The sequence below is a fragment of the Eleutherodactylus coqui genome, chromosome 3 (genome assembly GCF_035609145.1).
Source record: "Eleutherodactylus coqui strain aEleCoq1 chromosome 3, aEleCoq1.hap1, whole genome shotgun sequence".
NCBI lineage: Eukaryota > Metazoa > Chordata > Amphibia > Anura > Eleutherodactylidae > Eleutherodactylus > Eleutherodactylus coqui.
In genome coordinates, this window is record NC_089839.1 from 15,339,312 (window position 1) to 15,361,982 (window position 22,671).

At 42.6% G+C, this 22,671-nt stretch overlaps 1 protein-coding gene across 3 annotated transcripts in view; it reads left to right on the top strand.

Moving 5' to 3' along the window:
• DNAH14 (dynein axonemal heavy chain 14) overlaps window positions 1-22,671 on the top strand; it is a 225,456-nt gene that overhangs the window by 82,883 nt on the left and 119,902 nt on the right. For all 3 annotated transcript variants that reach the window (XM_066595168.1, XM_066595169.1, XM_066595170.1), the window contains exons 18-21: window positions 9,749-10,090; window positions 12,290-12,692; window positions 12,777-12,967; window positions 18,773-19,018. In XM_066595168.1, coding sequence (XP_066451265.1) covers window positions 9,749-10,090; window positions 12,290-12,692; window positions 12,777-12,967; window positions 18,773-19,018 — 1,182 coding nt within the window. The remainder of the gene's footprint in view (window positions 1-9,748; window positions 10,091-12,289; window positions 12,693-12,776; window positions 12,968-18,772; window positions 19,019-22,671) is intronic.

A 22,671-nucleotide genomic window follows, 5' to 3' on the forward strand; every position in this document is an offset into this window, starting at 1 on the left:
TGCAACTGTTCAAGTATGTCTTCACTAAAAGAACCGTTTGAGCAACATGTGGCACTACTTATTTTTTGCTGTGCCACCTCATTTGACCCCACAAGGCATCAGCCATGACTGATACAATTATGTTAAAGCTATACCACCTCCAAGTGATTCAAAGCGGAATAATGCTGGCACGGTGGCGGGTTTAGAACCCTCCAGCCCATCCAGTGAGCCTCACTCACAGCTTGACAAAGACCCACAGGGTCGAAATGGAGCTGTTTAACTTTGCCATTGAAGAATAAAGTCTTTTACTAGTTTTGCACCCAACTATGCTGCCACTTCCCTTTTCTTTGAACTATCCTCAAGATAGATCATCAATAGTTGATCAGCAATGGTCTTCCGCCCAGGAAACCCTACAACCGTGTCCTCTGTTGATTCCTTTGCTGGTTTTATTCTCACTTTAAGCACCTTCCATTCATCCGCTGTGACTCCCATTGCTTTCGGAACCCAATACCAGTCAATCATTAAGTAGGCACTTTCCGGTGTCCGGTATATATCACACATCACATCAGCCATTGACACTGGGCGGTGGGAACTGCCCGCTTGACAAGGGACTACTGTAGGGCTCCAAAAGTACTCTAGGCCACTGCGGGTGAATGGGGGGCTTAAAATAAAAGCAGCGGAGGAATTAGCAGGGACGTGACTGTAAAAGTTATGCAGCCCATCCCACTTGCCAGAGGATGGGACAAGTCTTCTTTAAATGTGGCTCCCGACCATCAATCAACATAGAATGTAGCTCATAAAGTGCCAACGTCCTCTGGGCGCCTGGCATTTAGCGCTATGGCTGGGTATAGGATATATATCCTGGCCTACAGTCCTGTACACCGCACTCCTGTCATCAGTCCAGCATCATAAACTTCTCTTCTGAGTAGAAAAACAATTTAAAATTTTTATTACTACTTAAGAAACCGTTTGTCTCCTTCATCAAGTACCCTGCAATCGCTTCACAAGTGGGTAATTCTGTGTTGCGCTGCCCAAGTTGTGAGCTGTCTGCGAGTGACTCACATCTAATGAGAAGAAAAGAACTCAACAGCTGTGTTAATTTAACTGATTTGTGGCGGAGCGGAATATATTAAGTGTATTAGCATATATTGTACGGAGCTCAATACACGGCCCTATGAATAATACATCCAGTACATAATCAAGGATTGCCTTAATCCCCAGTCTTCCTTCAATTGTATTAATTTTTTAAGTAGCTCTATGTATATTATGAAAGACATGCAGACAGTGTTACTGCTGGTGCTTATCATATGGTTATGGATAACATATGACATACATTTCTATATATACAGTATATTCACAGCTATGTTGTCCATGTTGTAAAGTGGGTACATGGTACACTGTCCAACTCTTCCTAAATTGTTCTGCTTTGAGGCATGGAGTTCAGCTTGGCATTTCTTCCATTGCAAAAAAGTGACAACAAAACTACTATAATGCTGCCCCCTATGTACAATAATATAACTACTATAATACTGCTCCCTATGTACAAGAATATAACTACTATAATAGTGCCTCCTATGTGCAAGAATATAACTACTACAATACTGCCCCCTATGTACAAGAATATAACTACTATAATACTGCCCCCTGTGTACAAGAATATAACTACTATAATACTACTCCTATGCACAAGAATATAACTACTATAATACTGCCCCCTATGTACAAGAATATAACTACTATAATACTGCCCCCTATGTACAAGAATATAACTACTATAATACTGCCCCCTATGTACAAGAATATAACTACTATAATACTGCTCCTATGTACAAGAATATAACTACTATAATACTGCCCCCTATGTACAAGAATATAACTACTATAATACTGCTCCTATGTACAAGAATATAACTACTATAATACTGCCCCCTATGTACAAGAATATAACTACTATAATACTGCCCCCTATGTACAAGAATATAACTACTATAATACTGCCACCTATGTACAAGAATATAACTACTATAATACTGCCTCCTATGTACAAGAATTTAACTACTATAATACTGCCCCTATGTACAAGAATATAACTACTATAATACTGCCTCCTAGGTACAAGAATATAACTACTATAATACTGCCTCCTATGTACAAGAATATAACTACTATAATAGTGCCCACTATGTACAAGAATATAACTACTATAATACTGCCTCCTAGGTACAAGAATATAACTACTATAATACTGTCTCCTATGTACAGGAATATAACTACTATAATACTGCCTCCTATGTACAGGAATATAACTACTATAATACTGCCCCCTATGTACAGGAATATAAATACTATAATACTGCTCCTATGTACAAGAATATAACTACTATAATACTGCTCCTATGTACAAGAATATAACTACTATAATACTGCTCCCTATGTTCAAGAATAGAACTACTATAATACTGCTCCTATGTACAAGAATATAACTACTATAATACTGCTCCCTATGTTCAAGAATAGAACTACTATAATACGGCATAGGATGGAGTATTATAGTAGCTATATTCTTGCACATAGGAGGCAATATTATAGTAGTTATATACTTGTACATAGTAGACAGTATTATAGTAGTTATATTCTTGTACATAGGAGCAGTATTATAGTAGTTATATTCTAGTACATAGGAGGCAGTATTATAGTAGTTATATTCTTGTACATAGGAGGCAGTATTATAGTAGTTATATTCTTGTACATAGGAGGCCGTATTATAGTAGTTATATTCTTGTACATAGGGAGCAGTATTATAGTAGTTATATTCTTGTACATAGGGGGCAGTATTATAGTAGTTATATTCTTGTACATAGGGGGCAGTATTATAGTAGTTATATTCTTGTACATAGGGAGCAGTATTATAGTAGTTCTTGTACATAGGAGGCAGTATTATAGTAGTTATATTCTTGTACATAGGGGGCAGTATTATAGTAGTTATATTCTTGTACATAGGGAGCAGTATTATAGTAGTTCTATTCTTGTACATAGGAGGCAGTATTATAGTAGTTATATTCTTGTACATAGGAGGCAGTATTATAGCAGTTATATTCTTGTACACAGGGGGCAGTATTATAGTAGTTATATTCTTGTACACAGGGGACAGTATTATAGTAGTTATATTCTTGCACATAGGAGGCAGTATTATAGTAGTTCTATTCTTGTACATAGGGGGCAGTATTATAGTAGTTATATTCTTGTACATAGGAGCAGTATTATAGTAGTTATATTCTTGTACATAGGGGGCAGTATTATAGTAGTTATATTCTAGTACATAGGGGACAGTATTATAGTAGTTATATTCTTGTACATAGGAGGCAGTATTATAGTAGTTATACTCTTGTACATAGGGGTAGTATTATAGCAGTTATACTCTTGTACATAGGGGGCAGTATTATAGTAGTTATACTTTTGTAGATAGGGGCAGTATTATAGCAGTTATATTCTTGTACACAGGGGGCAGTATTATAGTAGTTATATTCTTGTACACAGGGGACAGTATTATAGTAGTTATATTCCTACACATAGGAGGCAGTATTATAGTAGTTATATTCTTGTACATAGGGACAGTATTATAGTAGTTGTATTCTTGTACATAGGGGGCAGTATTATAGTAGTTATATTCTTGTACATAGGGGGCAGTATTATAGCAGTTATATTCTTGTACATAGGAGGCAGTATTATAGTAGTTATATTCTTGCACATAGGAGCAGTATTATAGTAGTTATATTCTTGTACATAGGGGACAGTATTATAGTAGTTATATTCTTGTACATAGGGGGCAGTATTATAGTAGTTATATTCTTGTACATAGGAGCAGTATTATAGTAGTTATATTCTTGTACATAGGAGCAGTATTATAGTAGTTATATTCTTGTACATAGGGGGCAGTATTATAGTAGTTATATTCTTGTACATAGGGGGCAGTATTATAGTAGTTATATTCTTGTACATAGGGGGCAGTATTATAGTAGTTATATTCTTGTACATAGGGAGCAGTATTATAGTAGTTCTTGTACATAGGAGGCAGTATTATAGTAGTTATATTCTTGTACATAGGGGGCAGTATTATAGTAGTTATATTCTTGTACATAGGGAGCAGTATTATAGTAGTTATATTCTTGTACATAGGAGGCAGTATTATAGTAGTTATATTCTTGTACATAGGAGGCAGTATTATAGCAGTTATATTCTTGTACACAGGGGGCAGTATTATAGTAGTTATATTCTTGTACACAGGGGACAGTATTATAGTAGTTATATTCTTGCACATAGGAGGCAGTATTATAGTAGTTCTATTCTTGTACATAGGGGGCAGTATTATAGTAGTTATATTCTTGTACATAGGAGCAGTATTATAGTAGTTATATTCTTGTACATAGGGGGCAGTATTATAGTAGTTATATTCTAGTACATAGGGGACAGTATTATAGTAGTTATATTCTTGTACATAGGAGGCAGTATTATAGTAGTTATACTCTTGTACATAGGGGTAGTATTATAGCAGTTATACTCTTGTACATAGGGGGCAGTATTATAGTAGTTATACTTTTGTAGATAGGGGCAGTATTATAGCAGTTATATTCTTGTACACAGGGGGCAGTATTATAGTAGTTATATTCTTGTACACAGGGGACAGTATTATAGTAGTTATATTCCTACACATAGGAGGCAGTATTATAGTAGTTATATTCTTGTACATAGGGACAGTATTATAGTAGTTGTATTCTTGTACATAGGGGGCAGTATTATAGTAGTTATATTCTTGTACATAGGGGGCAGTATTATAGCAGTTATATTCTTGTACATAGGAGGCAGTATTATAGTAGTTATATTCTTGCACATAGGAGCAGTATTATAGTAGTTATATTCTTGTACATAGGGGACAGTATTATAGTAGTTATATTCTTGTACATAGGGGGCAGTATTATAGTAGTTATATTCTTGTACATAGGAGCAGTATTATAGTAGTTATATTCTTGTACATAGGAGCAGTATTATAGTAGTTATATTCTTGTACATAGGGGGCAGTATTATAGTAGTTATATTCTTGTACATAGGGGGCAGTATTATAGTAGTTATATTCTTGTACATAGGGGACAGTATTATAGTAGTTATATTCTTGTACATAGGGGACAGTATTATAGTAGTTATATTCTTGTACATAGGGGGCAGTATTATAGTAGTTATATTCTTGTACATAGGGGGCAGTATTATAGTAGTTATATTCTTGTACATAGGGGGCAGTATTATAGTAGTTATATTCTTGTACATAGGGGGCAGTATTATAGTAGTTATATTCTTGTACATAGGGGGCAGTATTATAGTAGTTATATTCTTGTACATAGGAGGCAGTATTATATTAGTTATATTCTAGTACATAGGAGGCAGTATTATAGTAGTTATATTCTTGTACATAGGAGGCAGTATTATAGTAGTTATAGTCTTGTACATAGGGGGCAGTATTATAGTAGTTATATTCTTGTACATACGAGGCAGTATTATGTTTTTGATGGGCAACGACAGGCCTCAGATGTGGAGTGTCTATATCAAATCAAAGTTTGTATAGTTTGTCATAATGAGAATTTAGAACTTTAGTGGTGTAGGTTATCCTTTCTTCGAGCTCATTGGTGCTCTGATTGCCTGCATCAGCTGTAAGACGATTTATGATTTATAGAAGTAGTTTAAGTCTGTGTAGAAGTGCGGTACTTCTTGAGATTATTACGACTTCCATTGGAGTGCTGACCGTCATCATTACTGAGTTCCTCAGGGATTTGAGAATAGGTGAATAAGTTCTTGCTTCTGGTCAGAGACATGGTGGGGTGTGCAGGCTCAGGTTTAGCTGTGTATGTAGAGGCAGGGAGCCAAGATGCAGTCTTTGATTGATCCAGGTCTTCTTCATTGTTGGTTAGAAGCCTAGATTCAGTCTTTGTGTTTGACCCAAATCTTCCCCTTTGTTGGTTAAAAGCTCAGATTCACTCTTTGTTTGACCCAATTCTTCCCCATTGTTGGTTGGAAGTCAAAATTCACTCTTTGTTTGATATAGTTTATTTCCGTTAGAAGCCAAGATTCATTCTTTGTTTAACTTAGTTCTTCCCCATTGTTGGTTAGAAGCTGAGATTCACTCTTCTCCATTATGGGTTGGAAGCCAAGATTCACATATTGTTTGACCAAGGTCTGGATTGGAAGTCTTGATTCATGTATTATTTGATATTGTTCTTCCTCTTTGTTAGAAGCTGAGATTAACTCTTTGCTTGACCCAGCTCTTCCCCATTGTTGGTTGGAAGTTGAAATTCAGTCTGTTTGACCCAGTTTTTCCTAACGGGTGGTTAGGAGCGGAGATTCCTGTTTTCTTTGACCCAATTCTTCCCCATTGTTGCTTAGAGTGATATGGAGAGCCGTGGGTTGAAGGTGAATTAACTTTTCAAAGTTTGCCTGTGATTGCCGGCATGCCTGGGAGTCCCTTCAGTGCTTGTTCCATCATTATTGGCTGCTGACGGACGCCCGTGACCACATGTTTAATGTTTTCTGCAGTCTTCTCGATTCTCTGTGTGAATTCTTTTTTCCGCCTAGTCTTATAACTCCTGGCACATTATCTTTTTATACTTCTCACATCTGAATCACAGATAGACGGTTAGATAACATCTTAATAATACATTAGGCAAAATACTTTTTCAGATTCCTATTACTAACGTTTTTATTAATCCCCGGAGGATCTGAACGGGATAGAAAAAAAGTTCTACTGGCAAAGTAGATTGTACCGAAATAGAGTACATTAAGTACCTGTTGTTTTTTGTGGTGGCATCAGCTAAATTTAGGGCTCATGTGCTTGACAGAAGTCAGTCCATATGACTGACCTTTAGGCCTCATGTCCACGGGGAAAATAAGAATTAAAATCCGCAGCGGATTTTAACTCTTCTCCCGCGCGCGGATCCGCACCCCATAGGGATGCATTGACCACCTGCGGGTAGATAAATACCCGCGGATCGTCAATAAAAGTGATTAAAAAAAAAATGGAGTATGAAAAAATCTGGACCATGCTCCATTTTCGTGCGGGTCTCCCGCGGGGACGGCTCCCGCGGGCTTCTATTGAAGCCTATGGAAGTCGTCCGGATCCGCGGGAGACCTAAAATAGGAATTGAAAAGAATTTACTCACCCGCAGCGGGCCGGGAAGGTCTTCTCTTCCTCACGGCCGCATCTCCCTTGCTTCGGCTCGGCGGATGTGCCCGGCGCATGCGCGCGGCACGTCAACAACGTGCCGGCGACGTGCCGCCGGTGTGAGGAATTCATCCGCCGGCCGAAAAAGAAGATCCGGCCGTGAGGAAGAGCAGAGCTTCTCCGCCCGCTACGGATAGGTAAATTCTTATAAATTCTTATTTTCAGCGCTCATGTCCGCGGGGCAGGAGGGACCCGCTGCAGATTCTACATGTAGAATCCGTAGCGGGCCCGATTTTCCCCGTGGACATGAGGCCTTAACTCACATCGGGGTATGAGTGCAGCGCTGCGAGTCTCGCAGCGCTGTACACATCGCTGCCCCTATGCTCTGCCATTAGAGATCGCGTATGGGCTACGATGACAGTGCGCATGCCCGGGATTCTGACGTCACGGACATGCGCAGTGTGACTTTTTTTTCTAAATTCCCCACTCTGTGCAAAGTGGGGCTGTGTATTAACGGGCAATACGCAGCTATTTAAGGACTGCGTATAAAACGTGGAGGAAAAGAGCACACTGCGATTTATTTCCCCTATGTTTTAAACACAGTGTCCCCTCGCAGTTCCATGTGAATGGAAGAATGAAAGTCCATAGACTTTCATTGCCCCCATTCGCTGCGTGTTACGCACGGGAAATACGCATGCTGAATACTTGGTGACAATACACCCGCGTGAATGAGCCCTCAGGCACACTTATGGAACCTACATGAAACTTTGTATTAGCACTGTGCTATGCCTACTTTTGCTTTTATGTATTTTTTTTTACAGATTCATGATTTAAAATTGTAGCAAACCCGCCCCGTATGGAAATGGAAATCGACCGCAAGAGACAACAAAATAAACGCATACATTTGGCATTTTTCTTATTGACTTGTAACACAAGGAATGGGAAATGCGGCTGTTAGATATGGGGGCGCCAGGGTCCGGTTGGTGCAGGGTGCTCGTCCAGGTGCTGCAGGAGTCTGGTCTGGCAGTTCTGTCTGGGGTGCCCCCACTCTGGTGGTTGGTCACGGCGGCATATTGTGCGTGGGCTCGTCTGTCCGCTGGTCAGTCTCGCGGCGCTTGGACTGGTGTGCGCCACTGTCGGGCGGCTTTATGATCCCTTCCAGGTTTCATGTGACTTTGCCCTGCCCTCTGGGCGGGGAGTTCTGTATAAAGGTCTGGCTGGCCCAGGCACTGGTGCCAGTGTTTGGTTTGTTTATTTGCCTACACCCGCATCTTCTGACCTGACTGATATGTGTTTTGACTTCGGCCTTGTATTTGACTCTGCTTCTGTTTTGCCCTCCTGTACTCCACACTTTTGGTTTGACCCAGTTTGTTCACGACTACTCTCTAGTTTGCTCCTTGTTTGCTTTCAGTCAGTTATGCGGTGCTCACCTGCCTGTATCCCTGTCCCTCCTCCTATGGGGTCCCCGTCACTAGTGCAGCGCACGGACAGTCGCCCAGTTGTCGCCCTGGGGCTTAGCCCAGGGGGTCAAGTAGGTAGGGACATGGGAGAGGGCTGGCGTAGGGGTCCCCTGTCCATCTGCCCCTACCAGTCCTAACAGAGGCACAGCCATATTGCTGACACTGTGCCTGTGTAAAGGGGACGCCATGCTCAGCAGGAGATTGGACCCCCACCAATCAAATATTGCAGTCTACACTAAGGATTTGCCTGAAAGCTGACCTGGGTGGTTGTACGGGGTGCACTTAATATCACTACTGGAAGAGGCAGCACTGGGCCTTATGGTTTCGGCATGTGGACGTTGCACCTCCAATCTGACACTTTGAGCCTGAACTGGAATTATGGGAAGGCAGCTTACTGGATCTAGTAACATTCCCTAGGTCACGCATGTCAAGCACAAGACCCGTGGGCCGAATCAGGCACGCCACTTCATTTTATGTGGCCCGCCTGCCGTGCTGCAGAACCCTTAAGGCCTTCCACTCACCCAGCCTGCAGCTCCGGTCCGGTGGCAGCAATGCTGAGTCTGTGGACGCTGACTTCTCTCCTCCGTTGTCTGCGTGCATCACCCTCTACGCAGCGCAAGCGGTGAGGTCAGCAGTCACAGGCTTATCAGCGTCTGCCACTGGACTGGATGAATGTGCCTGGCCAGAGGCTAATAGGGGGGTCACTATTACTATTGCGGCCGCTTTGGGAGTCACTACTACTACTGAGGCCACTATGGTGGGCACTATTACTACTGAGGGCCCTCAGGGAGACCCTATTATTACTTGTACCACTATAGGGGTCATTATTATTATGGGGGGCAGTATTACTACTGTGGCCACTATGGGGGTCACTATTACTACTATGGCCACTATGGGGACACTATTGCTACTGCAGCAAATATGGGGATCACTATTATTACAGGGGTCACTATAGGGTCACTATTACTATTGAGGCCACTATGAGAGTCACTATTATTACTGGGGTCACTATTACTATTGGTGACACAGTGTACAAGTGACCCTCTGGAAAACACCTTTTAAGATGTTGAATGTCATCCTGTTTGACACTTCTATTTTCTTGTAGGTCATACATAAATCTCTAAAACTTCTGAATGCGGAGCTGACCCAGATGGAAGAGTTTGTGGAGCACCTAACTTTTCTCGGACAAGTCTCTTCCGAGCTGCCATCCCTGGAGCGACAATACAACGTAGTCATCCAGCTCTACTCCGTCGCTAAAGACTACGGCATAAGTATTCCTTCAGAAGAAACCGCACTCTATCAAAGTCTTATTCCCAGCTTCCAGCAGCTAAAATCAGCGGTTCTGTTTTGCGAAGCTAAAAAGGATGAAGACATTGTTAAATTCAGCGGGGATTTGGACAAGTACATCTCAAACCTGCACTTTCACTTAATGGAGTTCAAGATCAAAGTAGGTTTTTCCACTTACTCTCGCGTTTCTGTGTCTTTCACCGCTCAGCGTGGCACTGCTTTTGCATGGGAGTTCTTTTCGGAAATCTGAATCTTCCTCTTAAGCAGATTACAGCTGCAGAGTGTAAGTAGGATAATGAAGTTTAGCAAGTCTAGGCCCAACAAACCGCAAGAAGTTACTACCAAAGTTATCAGGTTTAAGGAAGTGGGGCCTATAGCTAGAGTTCTTTCTAAAGCCGTGGTCTCTAACCATTGGCTCTCTACCTGGTGCAAAACTTAACTCCTAGCAGTCAACATTCTTGGAACTGTAGTTTTGCCATAGCAGAAGAGTTATTTCTTGAAATCCAGTGGTCTTCATAATCCTTAAAGGGGTTGTCCCGCGGCAGCAAGTGGGTCTATACACTTCTGTATGGCCATAATAATGCACTTTGTAATGTACATTGTGCATTAATTATGAGCCATACAGAAGTTATAAAAAGTTTTATACTTACCTGCTCCGTTGCTAGCGTCCTCGTCTCCATGGTGCCGACTAATTTTCGCCCTCCGATGGCCAAATTAGCCGCGCTTGCGCAGTCCGGGTCTTCTCCTCTTCTCTATGGGGCTCCGTGTAGCTCCGTGTAGCTCCGCCCCGTCACGTGCCGATTCCAGCCAATCAGGAGGCTGGAATCGGCAATGGACCGCACAGAAGCCCTGCGGTCCATGAAGACAGAGGATCCCGGCGGCCATCTTCAGCAGGTGAGTATGAAGACACCGGACCGCCGGGATTCAGGTAAGCGCTGTGCGGGTGGGTTTTTTAACCCCTGCATCGGGGTTGTCTCGCGCCGAACGGGGGGGGGGTTTAAAAAAAAAAAACCCCGTTTCGGCGCGGGACATCTCCTTTAAAGGTGTATTCCTACCTCAGCAAATTTTTATCTATCTACCGGATAGGTGATAACTTACCGATTTGTGGGGGGCTGACCGATCCAGAGAAATCACCCCCGATGGGTCAGAAAATTGCAAAAGTGGTGGTCATGCATGCATGCCACTGCATCATTCAGTTTAAGGCCTCCTTCCCACGAACGGATTTCCGCCGCGTAATTCGCGGCGAAAATCCGCTGCGTTGCACGCAGCTATTAGGTTCTATTGAACCTAATAGCTCAATGCTCACGATGCGTAATTCCACCGCGGAATTACGCACCGCGATTTCTCCCGTCCTCACCCGCAGCATGCTCTATTTTCTGCGGGTGAGGACGGGCTGTACGCACTGACGGCTTCCATTGCAGTCAATGGAAGCCGTCCATTCACGCTATCTCCCGCTGTAACCAGCGGGAGATAGCGTGAAAAAACGCTTTCCCGCCCACCGCCGAGCGTCATATGACGCCAAATGACGCGGTCCGGCCGCGTCACGTGACACGGCCGGCCGTGCACGTGACACGGCTGGTGACGCGCGGCGGTGGGCGGTGACGAGCGGTGACGCGCGGCGGTGGGCGGGGAAGCGATTTCACGCTATGTCCCGCAGGTAAGTATAGGGGCTCTGGGGGGCGCCGTGACGGGCTTCACTGCGTAATATTACGCTGCGGAGCCCGTCACGCTCGTGGGAAGGAGGCCTAAAGGGAACTTCCGTAGACAGCAGGATTCAAGTGCTCAGCAGTCTGCGTTTGTACCAATCACTTCAATGGGACTGCAAGAGATAGCTCTGCTATCTCTGGTAGTCCCCTTCAGGTAAATAGCACAATGGTGTGCATGCACAACCATCTCTGCCAAAATGTTGAGACTTCTCAGGATTTGTGGGGGTACAAGCTGTCAAACCTCCACCGATCGGCAAGTTATTCCCTATCGTGTAATAAAAACAGAGAGATGGGAATACCCTTTTAAAGGGAATATTGTTTATCTATCAACTTCTTTAAAGTGGAACTTTTACATCCTCCGAGCAGCTGAATATATATATATATCCTTCTTACCTCGTCCCTATTTGTTTTCTTTGAACCCCTTCCCCATTCATCCAGAATGGCTGCCATTACTTTTGGAGCCCAATACTAGTTAGTTATCAAACGAGTGGTCTCCACTGCCCAATTTTAATAGCTGTTTGAGTGACACTGAGTGGTAGAGACCGAATACTTGACAATTGACTATTATTGAAAGTAAGAGGAGCCAATATTGCACTGGTTGACGGTTATCATGCTTGTAACAAAGCTACATCCGGCTAATTATGTATTACTAGGTAAAGAACCCAATTCTTCTTGAGGCCGACACATTTCCACCAGAAGTCAATGAAGTCATTGTCAACCTTTTAGAAGAGTTTGAGGTCCTCACCAACAGAGCTCAATGTTACTCCAGCTACCAAGAACGGTTTGGAAGTTCCATAACTCAAATGAAGCCTAGGTTATTAGATGCCCTCATGTTACAGAAAAGTGTCGGAAACTCCATCAACACCCAGACACTCAACGCTGAGCTCTCGGAGATCGAATGTGACTTGAGCTTGAGAAAGCTTCTCTGGGAGGCCAAAGAGGAATGGGGCAGATTGTCCACAGAGTGGAGGCAAACCTCATTTGAGAACCTCAATGTGGACTTGATTCAGCGAGATGTGAATAGATTCAGCCATACATTGTTTATGCTTGAGAAAGGTAAAGGACAATACATGGTGGTTTGAAAAAAGAATATTCTGAATTCCCATCTTGACTACTGTTGCATTTTTGCCATTAATTTAGGATTGCCACCCAATGACCTTGTCACGGGTTTGAAACGGTCCATTACAGATTTTAAGCAAAGTTTACCTATCGTGGTGGCTTTGCGAAATCCCTGTCTTCAGGCCAGGCATTGGGACATCATACACTTCACTATCGGCCGAATGATAACCAAAGATAAGAATTTCACCTTGGGAAACCTTCTGGAACTTAGGGTAAATATTCTGAATTTATCGATACTCTCCAAAGAGTCAGCTCCTATTAACTTTATTAGGATTCCCTAAATGAATAGGCCTTCTAAATCGGGCAAGGCCTCAACCCTTTCCAATCCACAGTCTGATGTCTTCCTACATTCTGCGACGCTTCGACCCGTTCGGGATCTTTTTCAAGTATGGACGGATCGAAACGTCGCAGTTTTTATCTTACATTGAGGAATAAAGATGTTCGTACTATAAAGACAACCCTGGAGTGCTGATCCATCTCTTCTTCATTTGTGGACTTGCCTTGTGGAACCTTGGGTCCACATCCTCCACAGGATCGTGCACCCGAGGCCAGGTTGCGCCTAGTTGATTATTGGTCGTGTTGTTTTCCACACATCACTTTTCACAGTCTTCCTACATTCTGATTAAAGCTTGTACAGCTCCAATGTCAGAAGTCGTCCGACAGGGTATTCTTACCATCTATTGCCAGCCACTCCGTTGTCGGAGCTTTTCTGGCGCACACACACTGGCTTTAGCTTCTAGATGGCACCGTTGTATAAAAGCAAAAAAAGAAGCCTCTTAGGAATCCTTGAATCCAAAATTGGATTGGAAAGGGTTAAGCTGGCGAACCTGGAAGTAACAGTCTGGTTCTACTGCAGCACCACCACAGGTGAAATGAAGTATTACATTGTATCCATTGAAATCAATCTTTGTAAAGCGTAGACCTGCCAGGTCTTCCAGGGCAAGAGACACTTTTTAAAAGCAACTCTCCACTCTAACTGCTGGCCGTCACGAATGAGATATTCAGTCTACTAAATCAGAATGCCCTAATAGGGGACTTAAAAGTGAGTTTTAGGCCAGATAACCCTGTAAAGAAACCATAAATGTATTAGATTTACTGCACCCAGAAATGTTGCGTAATCTGCTGTTTTTCCGTTTTTTTTCCTTCCCTTTCCTCATATTTATAAATATATATTTTCTCAGTTTTTGGGGGAAAATTTATCAAAGCAAAAATGGTTTACAAAGTTACAAATTTTGGCACAAGTGTATTTTACACAAAAAGGGAACTTTTAAATTTTATTGATGCGCGCGTCATTTTTAACCCCTTATGGACCAGGCTGTTTTGTACCTTAAGGACCAGACACTTTTTAGGGATTTTACCAATGTGGCGGTTTTACTACCCTATTTTTTTTCTTTTAGCTATCAAAATTATTTTTGCTGTGTTTTTTTTTTCCCGTGACATATAGGGCGTTTTTTTTAAATATGTATTTCACTGACTTTTTTTCCCCGTTTTTCAGTTTTATTGGGGGTAGAAAGCTAAAAAAAAAGATTTTTAAAAAAAACATTTTTACTTATTTTTTTAATTAGTATTTTTACACTAAAATAAAGTATGGGAATGGATTCCTCATTTTGTTTCGGATGTTTTGATATATAATGTGTAGGGTTTGGGATTACAGGGCGCTTATAGCGCCGGTTTCGGTTGGCGTCGGTTTTGGGTCATTTTGTTTCTTATGTATGTATTGTTGCTTTATTCTGCAATCTTGTTTTACTTATTTATGTAATTGTGTTTTTTGTTATCTATGTCCCCAATGACGTCATATAAGACCTCTGGGGAACATTCTTTTTTTTTTTTTGTATTATTTGACACTTACCCACTGTAGCTAGAGTATCCATACGAGCCCCAGATACAGGGGAGAGCAACCCCTGCAGTGACGTTAGTCACTGGCAGAGCTGGCCAGGGTCTAGTATGACCCTCCAGCTCTTCTGTAGCAGGGAACTCCGGCGATCATGTGACACCCCCCCCCCCCCCGGCTCCCGTAGTGAAAATTACTTTCACTTTCTAGTTCTTATTGAGCACTGTGTACTCGGGGAAGCAAAAGGCAGGAAGGGTTAAATACCCCTCCTGCCTTCTCTCGGTTATCAGCTGTCACTAACCGTTCCTGCCTCTGATCAATTGCAGAGCAAGAGGCTTAAAGCACCACCTTAATTTTACATACGGCGGTGCTTTAAGCCCAGGACCAGGTGCGGTAAATTTACAGTGCCTGGTCTTTAATGGGTTAAAAAGTGTATGTGACTTAACCAGTTTGTGAGATTTAACTATGACTTATGCCAAAAAGTGACATAAATTGAACTAGAAAACTACCCCAGCTCATAGCTGGCATTGATTTCTTGTTTTTTCATGCACAGAGGGTCCAAAATGCATTCACTGTATTAAGAGGCTTATGTTCAAAATACAGAGAATATAAAGTGCCAATCTAAGTAAATCTGCCACACGGGCATTTTTACAAAAATGCCTTTTTTTTCTGTTTTTACACTGTGGCTTTTTTCCGACAAAAACACTTCTATCCAGATCTTTGCTATAGATCAAAATAATATAAATAGTAAAAAACTTTTCTCACTTTTGCTGCACTCTTTGGGTCCATGACATATCTGTAAAATCACAACATGCTCTTTATCTGGTATTTTTTAAGGCATTTTCCTGTAGGATTCTTTATGAAAAATGTACATGTGACTAAAAAAATTCACAAAAACAGTAAAATGCTATGCAGGCATCAGTCAGTAAAAAAGGCTTTGTCTGAAGGAAGCCGCATACCCTGAAAAATGGGGCAAGTTCTTCATATTCTGTTGTTGAGAATTTAGGAAATAATTGCTATTCCTCCTAAGAGAACTGCTCATTATAAGGCCGCCTCTACCATTCGTCACAGATCTGCTTATCGAATTACTAATTTCCTGCTCGCTGAGGCCGGCGAGATTATATTCCTCTACAATTCAGAACCAGTTCTAATCAGTCCAATAATTAATTATTCCAGACATTTTACTGCACATCTTCCTATTAATATTTGGAGATTCTGGAAAATAAGCGCAGAATGAAAAATAGATTATTGAATTGCCCATCTGAAATTTCAAGTAGCCTCTAGTCAGACTCCAAATTAGTGTCAGCAACCCCGGCAGCTCCGGTAATTTTATTGCAATTACTTTTCCCCATAAGTGATCTGCTTGGGATATTAGTATTGTAAAAAACAAATCGTCAGAGGGGGGGGGGAACTTAATTCGATAGAGTAGGAATCCCTAAGGTTCCATTCATATACTGTTTCAGGCTCTGTCTAGAGGTTCCCTCTGGATCTTCCAAATGCATCCAGATGGAACTATAGGATTGATAAAAGGTTTATTAAACAGCTCCAGGACCGGATCTAGGGGAAGATGGTGCCTGGTAGTGTTGAGCGAATTTTTGAAATATTCAGTTTACCCAAAGTTTGGTAAAACATTTGGTTTGGTCTGAATAAGTTCAAAGAAAACCGATACTATGTCAACACCTGGAACTGGGGTATAACACTTTCTAGGAACTATAAAATTCCTCCTCCTTATTCTCCTTCTCCCTCCTAAGGGTGACTGACTACCCACTACAGTTTTTTTTCACTGCAAAATTCGCTGTTTTTTTTCTGCAGGGGTCTATGGGACTTGTAATGTTAAAATTGCAATCACGCAAAATCCTGATTTTGCGGTAAATTGCGATTTTGCGTGATCGCAATTTTAACATTACAAGTCCCATAGACCCCTGCAGAAAATAAACGACGCGAATTTCGCAGTGAAAAAAAAACTGTAGTGGGTAGTCAGTCACCCTTAGGAGGATGAATGCAGAAGAAGCATAGGTGGCTCAGTGGTTAGGACTCCAGCACTGCAAAGCTACAGTGCTAAGTTCAAATCTGACCTCTGGATGGAGTTTGTATTTTGTGTTTCTCCCTATTCTCCTTCTCTGGAGGTAGAGGAAGAAGCACAGTGATCAGCACTGTTGGAGTGCTGGGGTCCTAGATTTAAATCTGACCATGCAGATGTTGTCCTTGGTCAGATTTAGAGATGAGCGAGTATACTTGCTAAGGCACATTACTCGAGCGAGTAGTGCCTTAGCCGAGTATCTCCCCGCTCGGCTCTAAAGATTCAGGGGCCGGCGCGGATGACAGGTGAGTTGCGGCGGGGAGCGGGGGGGGGGGGGGGGTGAGGGAGATCTCCCCTCTGTTCCTCCCCGCTCTCCCCCGCCGCTCCCCGGATCTTTAAAGACGAGTGGGGAGATACTCGGCTATGGCACTACTCGCTCGAGTAATGTGCCTTAGCAAGTATACTCGCTCATCTCTAGTCAGATTTGAACTTAGGAGGCTAGGACCTTATCACTGCAAGCCAATGGTGCTATCCACTGAGCCACATTTATTATGGAAGAAGAGGAGGAATTTTATTGGGTTCGATTTCATGCAAAATGACATTTTAGCAGCGATCTACCTGGAACAAGGTTCGACTGTTTCGGTTCGCTCAATATAAGTTCCTGGTATTCTGCTGGAAAGGACATTTAAGAGGAGCATTGCGAGGATATTCCTGATAATAGCTGATATCAGTCAGTATTGTTGAAAACACTACAGATGAGGGTGTGAACTGCTGATAGCTCACTATGCTCCTCCCAAATGTCCTTTTCAGCTGGATGCCAGGAACGGTATACAATCGCCAAGCTCTCGTTGTATTGTGGGAGCTCTTAGAACTCACTACTCATTGCTCTATTAGCATCTTGCTTAAAATGCCAGTGTCTCACAAGCGACCTTAGAAATGATTCTCTGGTCCCGGGACAAAATTCAGTCCAGGGACCCGAGGGGTGAGTTATATTACCTGCTATCAGTTCTCCGTAGGAATATCCCTCATAGCCTCCAATTCCCAGGCCCCATTTTTGGTGTTCCAAGATGGCAACAATCTTCTGACTAGCTAATACAAGCTGTGGATTGGTAGTGTGTTAGACTACATCTGCTCTCTGATTGGCCAATACTTTCCATGTGATCCACGCTGGCCAGTCATAGAGCAGTGTGAAGACTCTTGGACTGCTGATACACAGTGTGCATTCAGTAGTCAGAAGATTGCAATTGCTATCTTACAAGATAGTAAAGGGTGTTCGGGGCCAGCAGATCTGAGGGACAACAGTACAGAAGATGAAAGGCAGATAATGTAACTCCTCCTCTCGGGTCCCCGGAGAAAACTATCCATATACTGGAGGGTCACTTTTAAGTTTGCAGTAGAGGAATAGAAATGAATTGGTATGGTAAATATAGTGAATAGTTTGTCTATTTTAGACCCAAAGTGACTTTGGAGGAAATTTACTGACCCGAATATATTAGTTTTTTAGTGTAACACAGTCATAAATGTTGTCATATGGCAGATTCGCTAAAAGAAAAAAATCAGTGACTTTTTGCTGTTTTTCGCTTCCCTTGCCACTTTTTTCAAAAGTGATGAAAAAAGTGATGGGAGGTCAGCAGGAGGGGTGGGACCTCCCACGTACCAACTGAGGTACCATAATTTATGCCAGAAATTGGCTCACAGCTGGGGTAGATTTGCTTTTTGGGGTATACAGACAGGAAGCCAACAGATGCTCCAAATGTCTTAAATCGTGTGCACCTCTTCTTCAAGGGCTTTTCAATGCAATGTCAGCACCACAACACCGTATGTGGAACGGAAGCAGATCACTCCGACCCCTGTGTAGCTGGACATTGCAGGTACACCTCCCAATAACCTTAATGACAGCTGCACCTGCAATTACCAGCATCAGCCACTACACAGGGGTCGGAGGTATCTGCTTATCTGTTGTGGCGCGGACAGCCAGTGCCCAAAATGCTGATTGGCCGAGGGGCTAGAATGTTGGACCTCCACAATAAACCATTAACAACCTATGCTGAGGATAGGTCACCAATAGAAATTGCCCAGAAAACCCCTTTTTAATAAATTTGGTGCGTTTTACTTTGGATTAAGAGTAGCATGTCCTACTTCTAACTCGTTATTTTTACCTGTTAGATATTTCAGCACAAAGACAAAATTATTGACGTCTCTACAACCGCAACAAACGAGGCGACCCTGGAAGGCATGCTGAATAAAGTCATCGGTCTTTGGAGTAAAACGAACTTCAGGCTAACAGTGCACAAGTCTGAGCTTTCAGAAATCCTGATTATTGCAACAGCAGAGGACATAATGGCTCAGCTGGAGGAATGTCAGGTGGTTCTGTCTACAGTCAAGGGCTCGCGTTACTGCACGCCCATCAAGGTAACATTCAGATTCGATATTTAGGAAGAGAAGCTAATTGTTTTGAAATGGGATACAGTAAAAAAAAAAAAGTAATATTTCTCATTTCTTCAGCGCATGTTCCTCTAAAGGGCCACTCTAGTGAATTTTTGTTTTTCATTCATTATGTAGCTATCCCCTCCAGTAAATATAAGTCGCTAATGCTACCTTGGTTAGTTATTGCTTTCGATCTGAATCTCCTGTCCTCCTTCTCAGATGCTCATGTGATCTCAGTTCTGACCAGCTCAGATTAAGGCCTCCTTCCCACGGACGGATTTCCGCCGCGTAATTTGCGGTGGAAATCCGCTGTGTTGCCCGCAGCTATTAGGTTCTATTGAACCTAATAGCACAATGCTCACGATGCGTAATTCCACCGCGGAATTCCGCACAGTGAAATCTCCCGTCCTCACCCGCGGCATGCTCTATTTGCTGCGGGTGTACGCGCGGACGGCTTCCATTGCAGTCAATGGAAGCCGTCCGTTCACGCTATCTTCCGCTGTAGCACAGCGGAAGATAGCGTGAAAACGCTTCCCTGCCATGTGACGCGGTGGGCGTGTCATGTGACGTGGCTGACGTGCCACATGACGCTGCGGCGCGTCATGCGGGAGCGAGGACTCCGGATCCGCAGGTAAGTTTGGGGGTCTCTCGGGGGCGCCGTGACGGGCTCCGCTGCGGAATTCCGCGGCGGAGCCCGTCACGGCCGTGTGCAGCCGGCCTTACTTGGGGTTTCATGTTCAGTTTCTAGCTAGTTTCCCTGTCTGTGTGATGCTATTATTTATATACACCTACCACCGAAACTTGACTAGAGGTGGATGCAGGCACTCGTATCACATTTACTGATTATGAACGCACAGTTATAATAGAGGAGATCACAGCTCATCCTCCTGACTGTTTACTTATGGTCTGTAGCTTATTTAGGAAAATATAGAATATAATGATAATTAAACTGTCCACCCAGCAGGCAGAAATAGTATAATCTGTAGCTAATGCATCATGGGATTGATATGAAAGCAAAATCTTCACCATTAAGATGGTGCTTGATAAGCATCAGACAGGAGGCTGCACTGCATGGAAGTGACTGCAGTATACAGAGGAGACCTCCAATGTCTAACAGGTAATCAGGTGAGGGCACAGGGATGGAAAAATGTGTTTTCGCCAGAGTAGTCCTTTAACTCCTGCCAGCTGCTGACACTTTTTGCTTTTTCACTTTCATTTTTTCCCCTCTGCATTTTCCAAAAAATCATGATTTTTTTAAATTTTTGCATCAACATAGCCCCACAATGACCTGTTTTTTGCAGGACGAGTTCCCTTTTTTCTATTGGTATCATTTGATGTATTGAAAAACTTAAAAATGTCTAAAGTGGGACGAAATGGAAAAAAGAGGCAATTGTGCCATTTCTGGGGGGGCTTTTGTTTTTACAGCGTTCACAGTGCAGTAAAACCCCTCACCGATCTGATATGGGTGACCCTGAGGATAGGTCATCTGTTTCCAAGCCCCGATAACTCCAGGTAAGAGGGGGAGCAGGAGATTTGGAGCTCTGTATCAGAACGCTACAATGTTTCACTTATTCGCATGTATTGCCAATTTATGAAACAAAGTAGCGCTAGATTCCTTTTAACAATCCTACAGATTTCTTTCTACGTCTAAATTTTTTCAACATCTGAAGATTCCTGCTTACCGAGACACTTTGTGAGAACATTTTGCCACCGTTCTATGTGCTCATTACACCTGCGCGGCCATTATGGGACACGTTTGGCATTAATGAGGCTTTTAATGTAACGTATGTAATGATTCTATAATTATGTTTTACTCCACGCAGGAATTTTAGTTTTTTTTCACCAATAGCACAGAAAGTGAGAAGCTCTGGGGGAGAAATTAGCTGAATGTACGCTTTAATATCATGAGTCTAATCTCCGGTAATGAGTAATTAGTGCGCTGGTTACAAAACACAAATATGTCTTTCATTATATTTAGAAATAAACAGTAATATATTACAGCCTGTGCTACAAACAAGTAGATTGTAGTCATAGTTACAATATACCATTTCATTCAATTAGGCTTTTTTTTTATTTAAAGGGCCACTCTGGCAAAAAAACACATTTTTCCATCCCTGCCTCCCTCATTTGATTGCCTGTCACACTATGGAGGTCTCCACTGTGTATTGCAGTCACTTCCATGCAGTGCAGCCCTCTGTTGGGCACCATATTGAGAGTGAGATTTTTTACTTTCAGCTCCACATCTATCCCATGATGCATCAGCAGAGTATTAGTTGAGGCTATACCGTTTTTGCCTGTTGGGGAGAGTTTAAAGGGGCTGTCCAGTTGTAAGCTATTAATGTATAGTAGATCGATTGGGCTCCATTGCTAGGGACCCCTGCCAATCAGCTGTTTGCTGGGCCCATGTGCTTGTGCTCTGAGCTTATTTCTGCAGGAAGCAGACAACACTTTTCTCATCACAGTGGCCAGGCGTGGTATTGCAGACCGAGCTCCCATTGATGTGAATGGGAACTTGACCCGCAATACCGAGCCTGACCACTGCAGTAGGAACAATGCTGGCTGCTTCCTACAGAAATCAACTCCTTATATGAGCACACTGACCCAGCCAACAACCGATCAGTGGGGTCCCGCGTGGCAGATCCCAGTCAATCGATTACTGATGGTCTATTCTGTCAGATAGGCCGTCAATGATTTACAACTGGACAACCCCTTTAATTATAATTATCAATACCTTCAATAGTCACCTAAATAAGCTACAAGCTGTAAGTATACAGCCAGAAGGATGAGCTGTGATCTCTTCTATTATAACTGTGTGACAAGAACTGTGTGATCATCAGTAACTGTGATGGGTGAGTCTGTATTTTCCCCCTGAGCAGTTTTTGTGGTAGATCCATGGAATAATCTCACACAGACTGAGAAACTGACTAAACAATAAATACATGACCCCAAGTACATCTGAGCTGGTCAGAATTGAGATCACATGACCATCTGAGGAAAAAGAGGTCATGAGTTTCAGACTGAAAGCAATAAGTAGCCAAGGTATCACTAGCTGACTTATACATACTGGGTAACAGCTACATATTGAATAAATCAAAAAATCAACGGAGTGGCCCTTTAACCCTTTGATGTTCTGTAACTGGAATGTATACATTGCAAGGGTACCTAAAGGAGCTATCTGGGACTTGGATATTGATTGCCTATTTTTGGGACAGGTCATCAATAGCAGCTGTTTGAAGAAGCTGCAGTGCTCAGGTGGACACCGCAGCGTCTTCACCGCATACCAGGCTTGCGCCATATATTGTATAGTATGATGCCTAGTGTAGAGATGCACTTAGGCCACAAGACAAATGAATGTTACATCACTGGCCTGAGAAGAGGCAATGGCAATCATCGGAGTGCCAAGGCCTCTTTAACTAACTGTTTGGCGGGGGTGACAGGTAATGGATCTGATATTGATGACCTATCCTGAGAATATCCTGAGAATAGGCCATCAATATTTTAGTCCCAGAAATCCCCTTTAAACAGAAGCTGCTTTGCTTCTCTAACCCCCTTCAGTTATTCTACATATCTGGCTATAAACATTCGTGGACATTACAATTACATGTTGGCCATTGAAATAAATGGCCGAACATGTAATG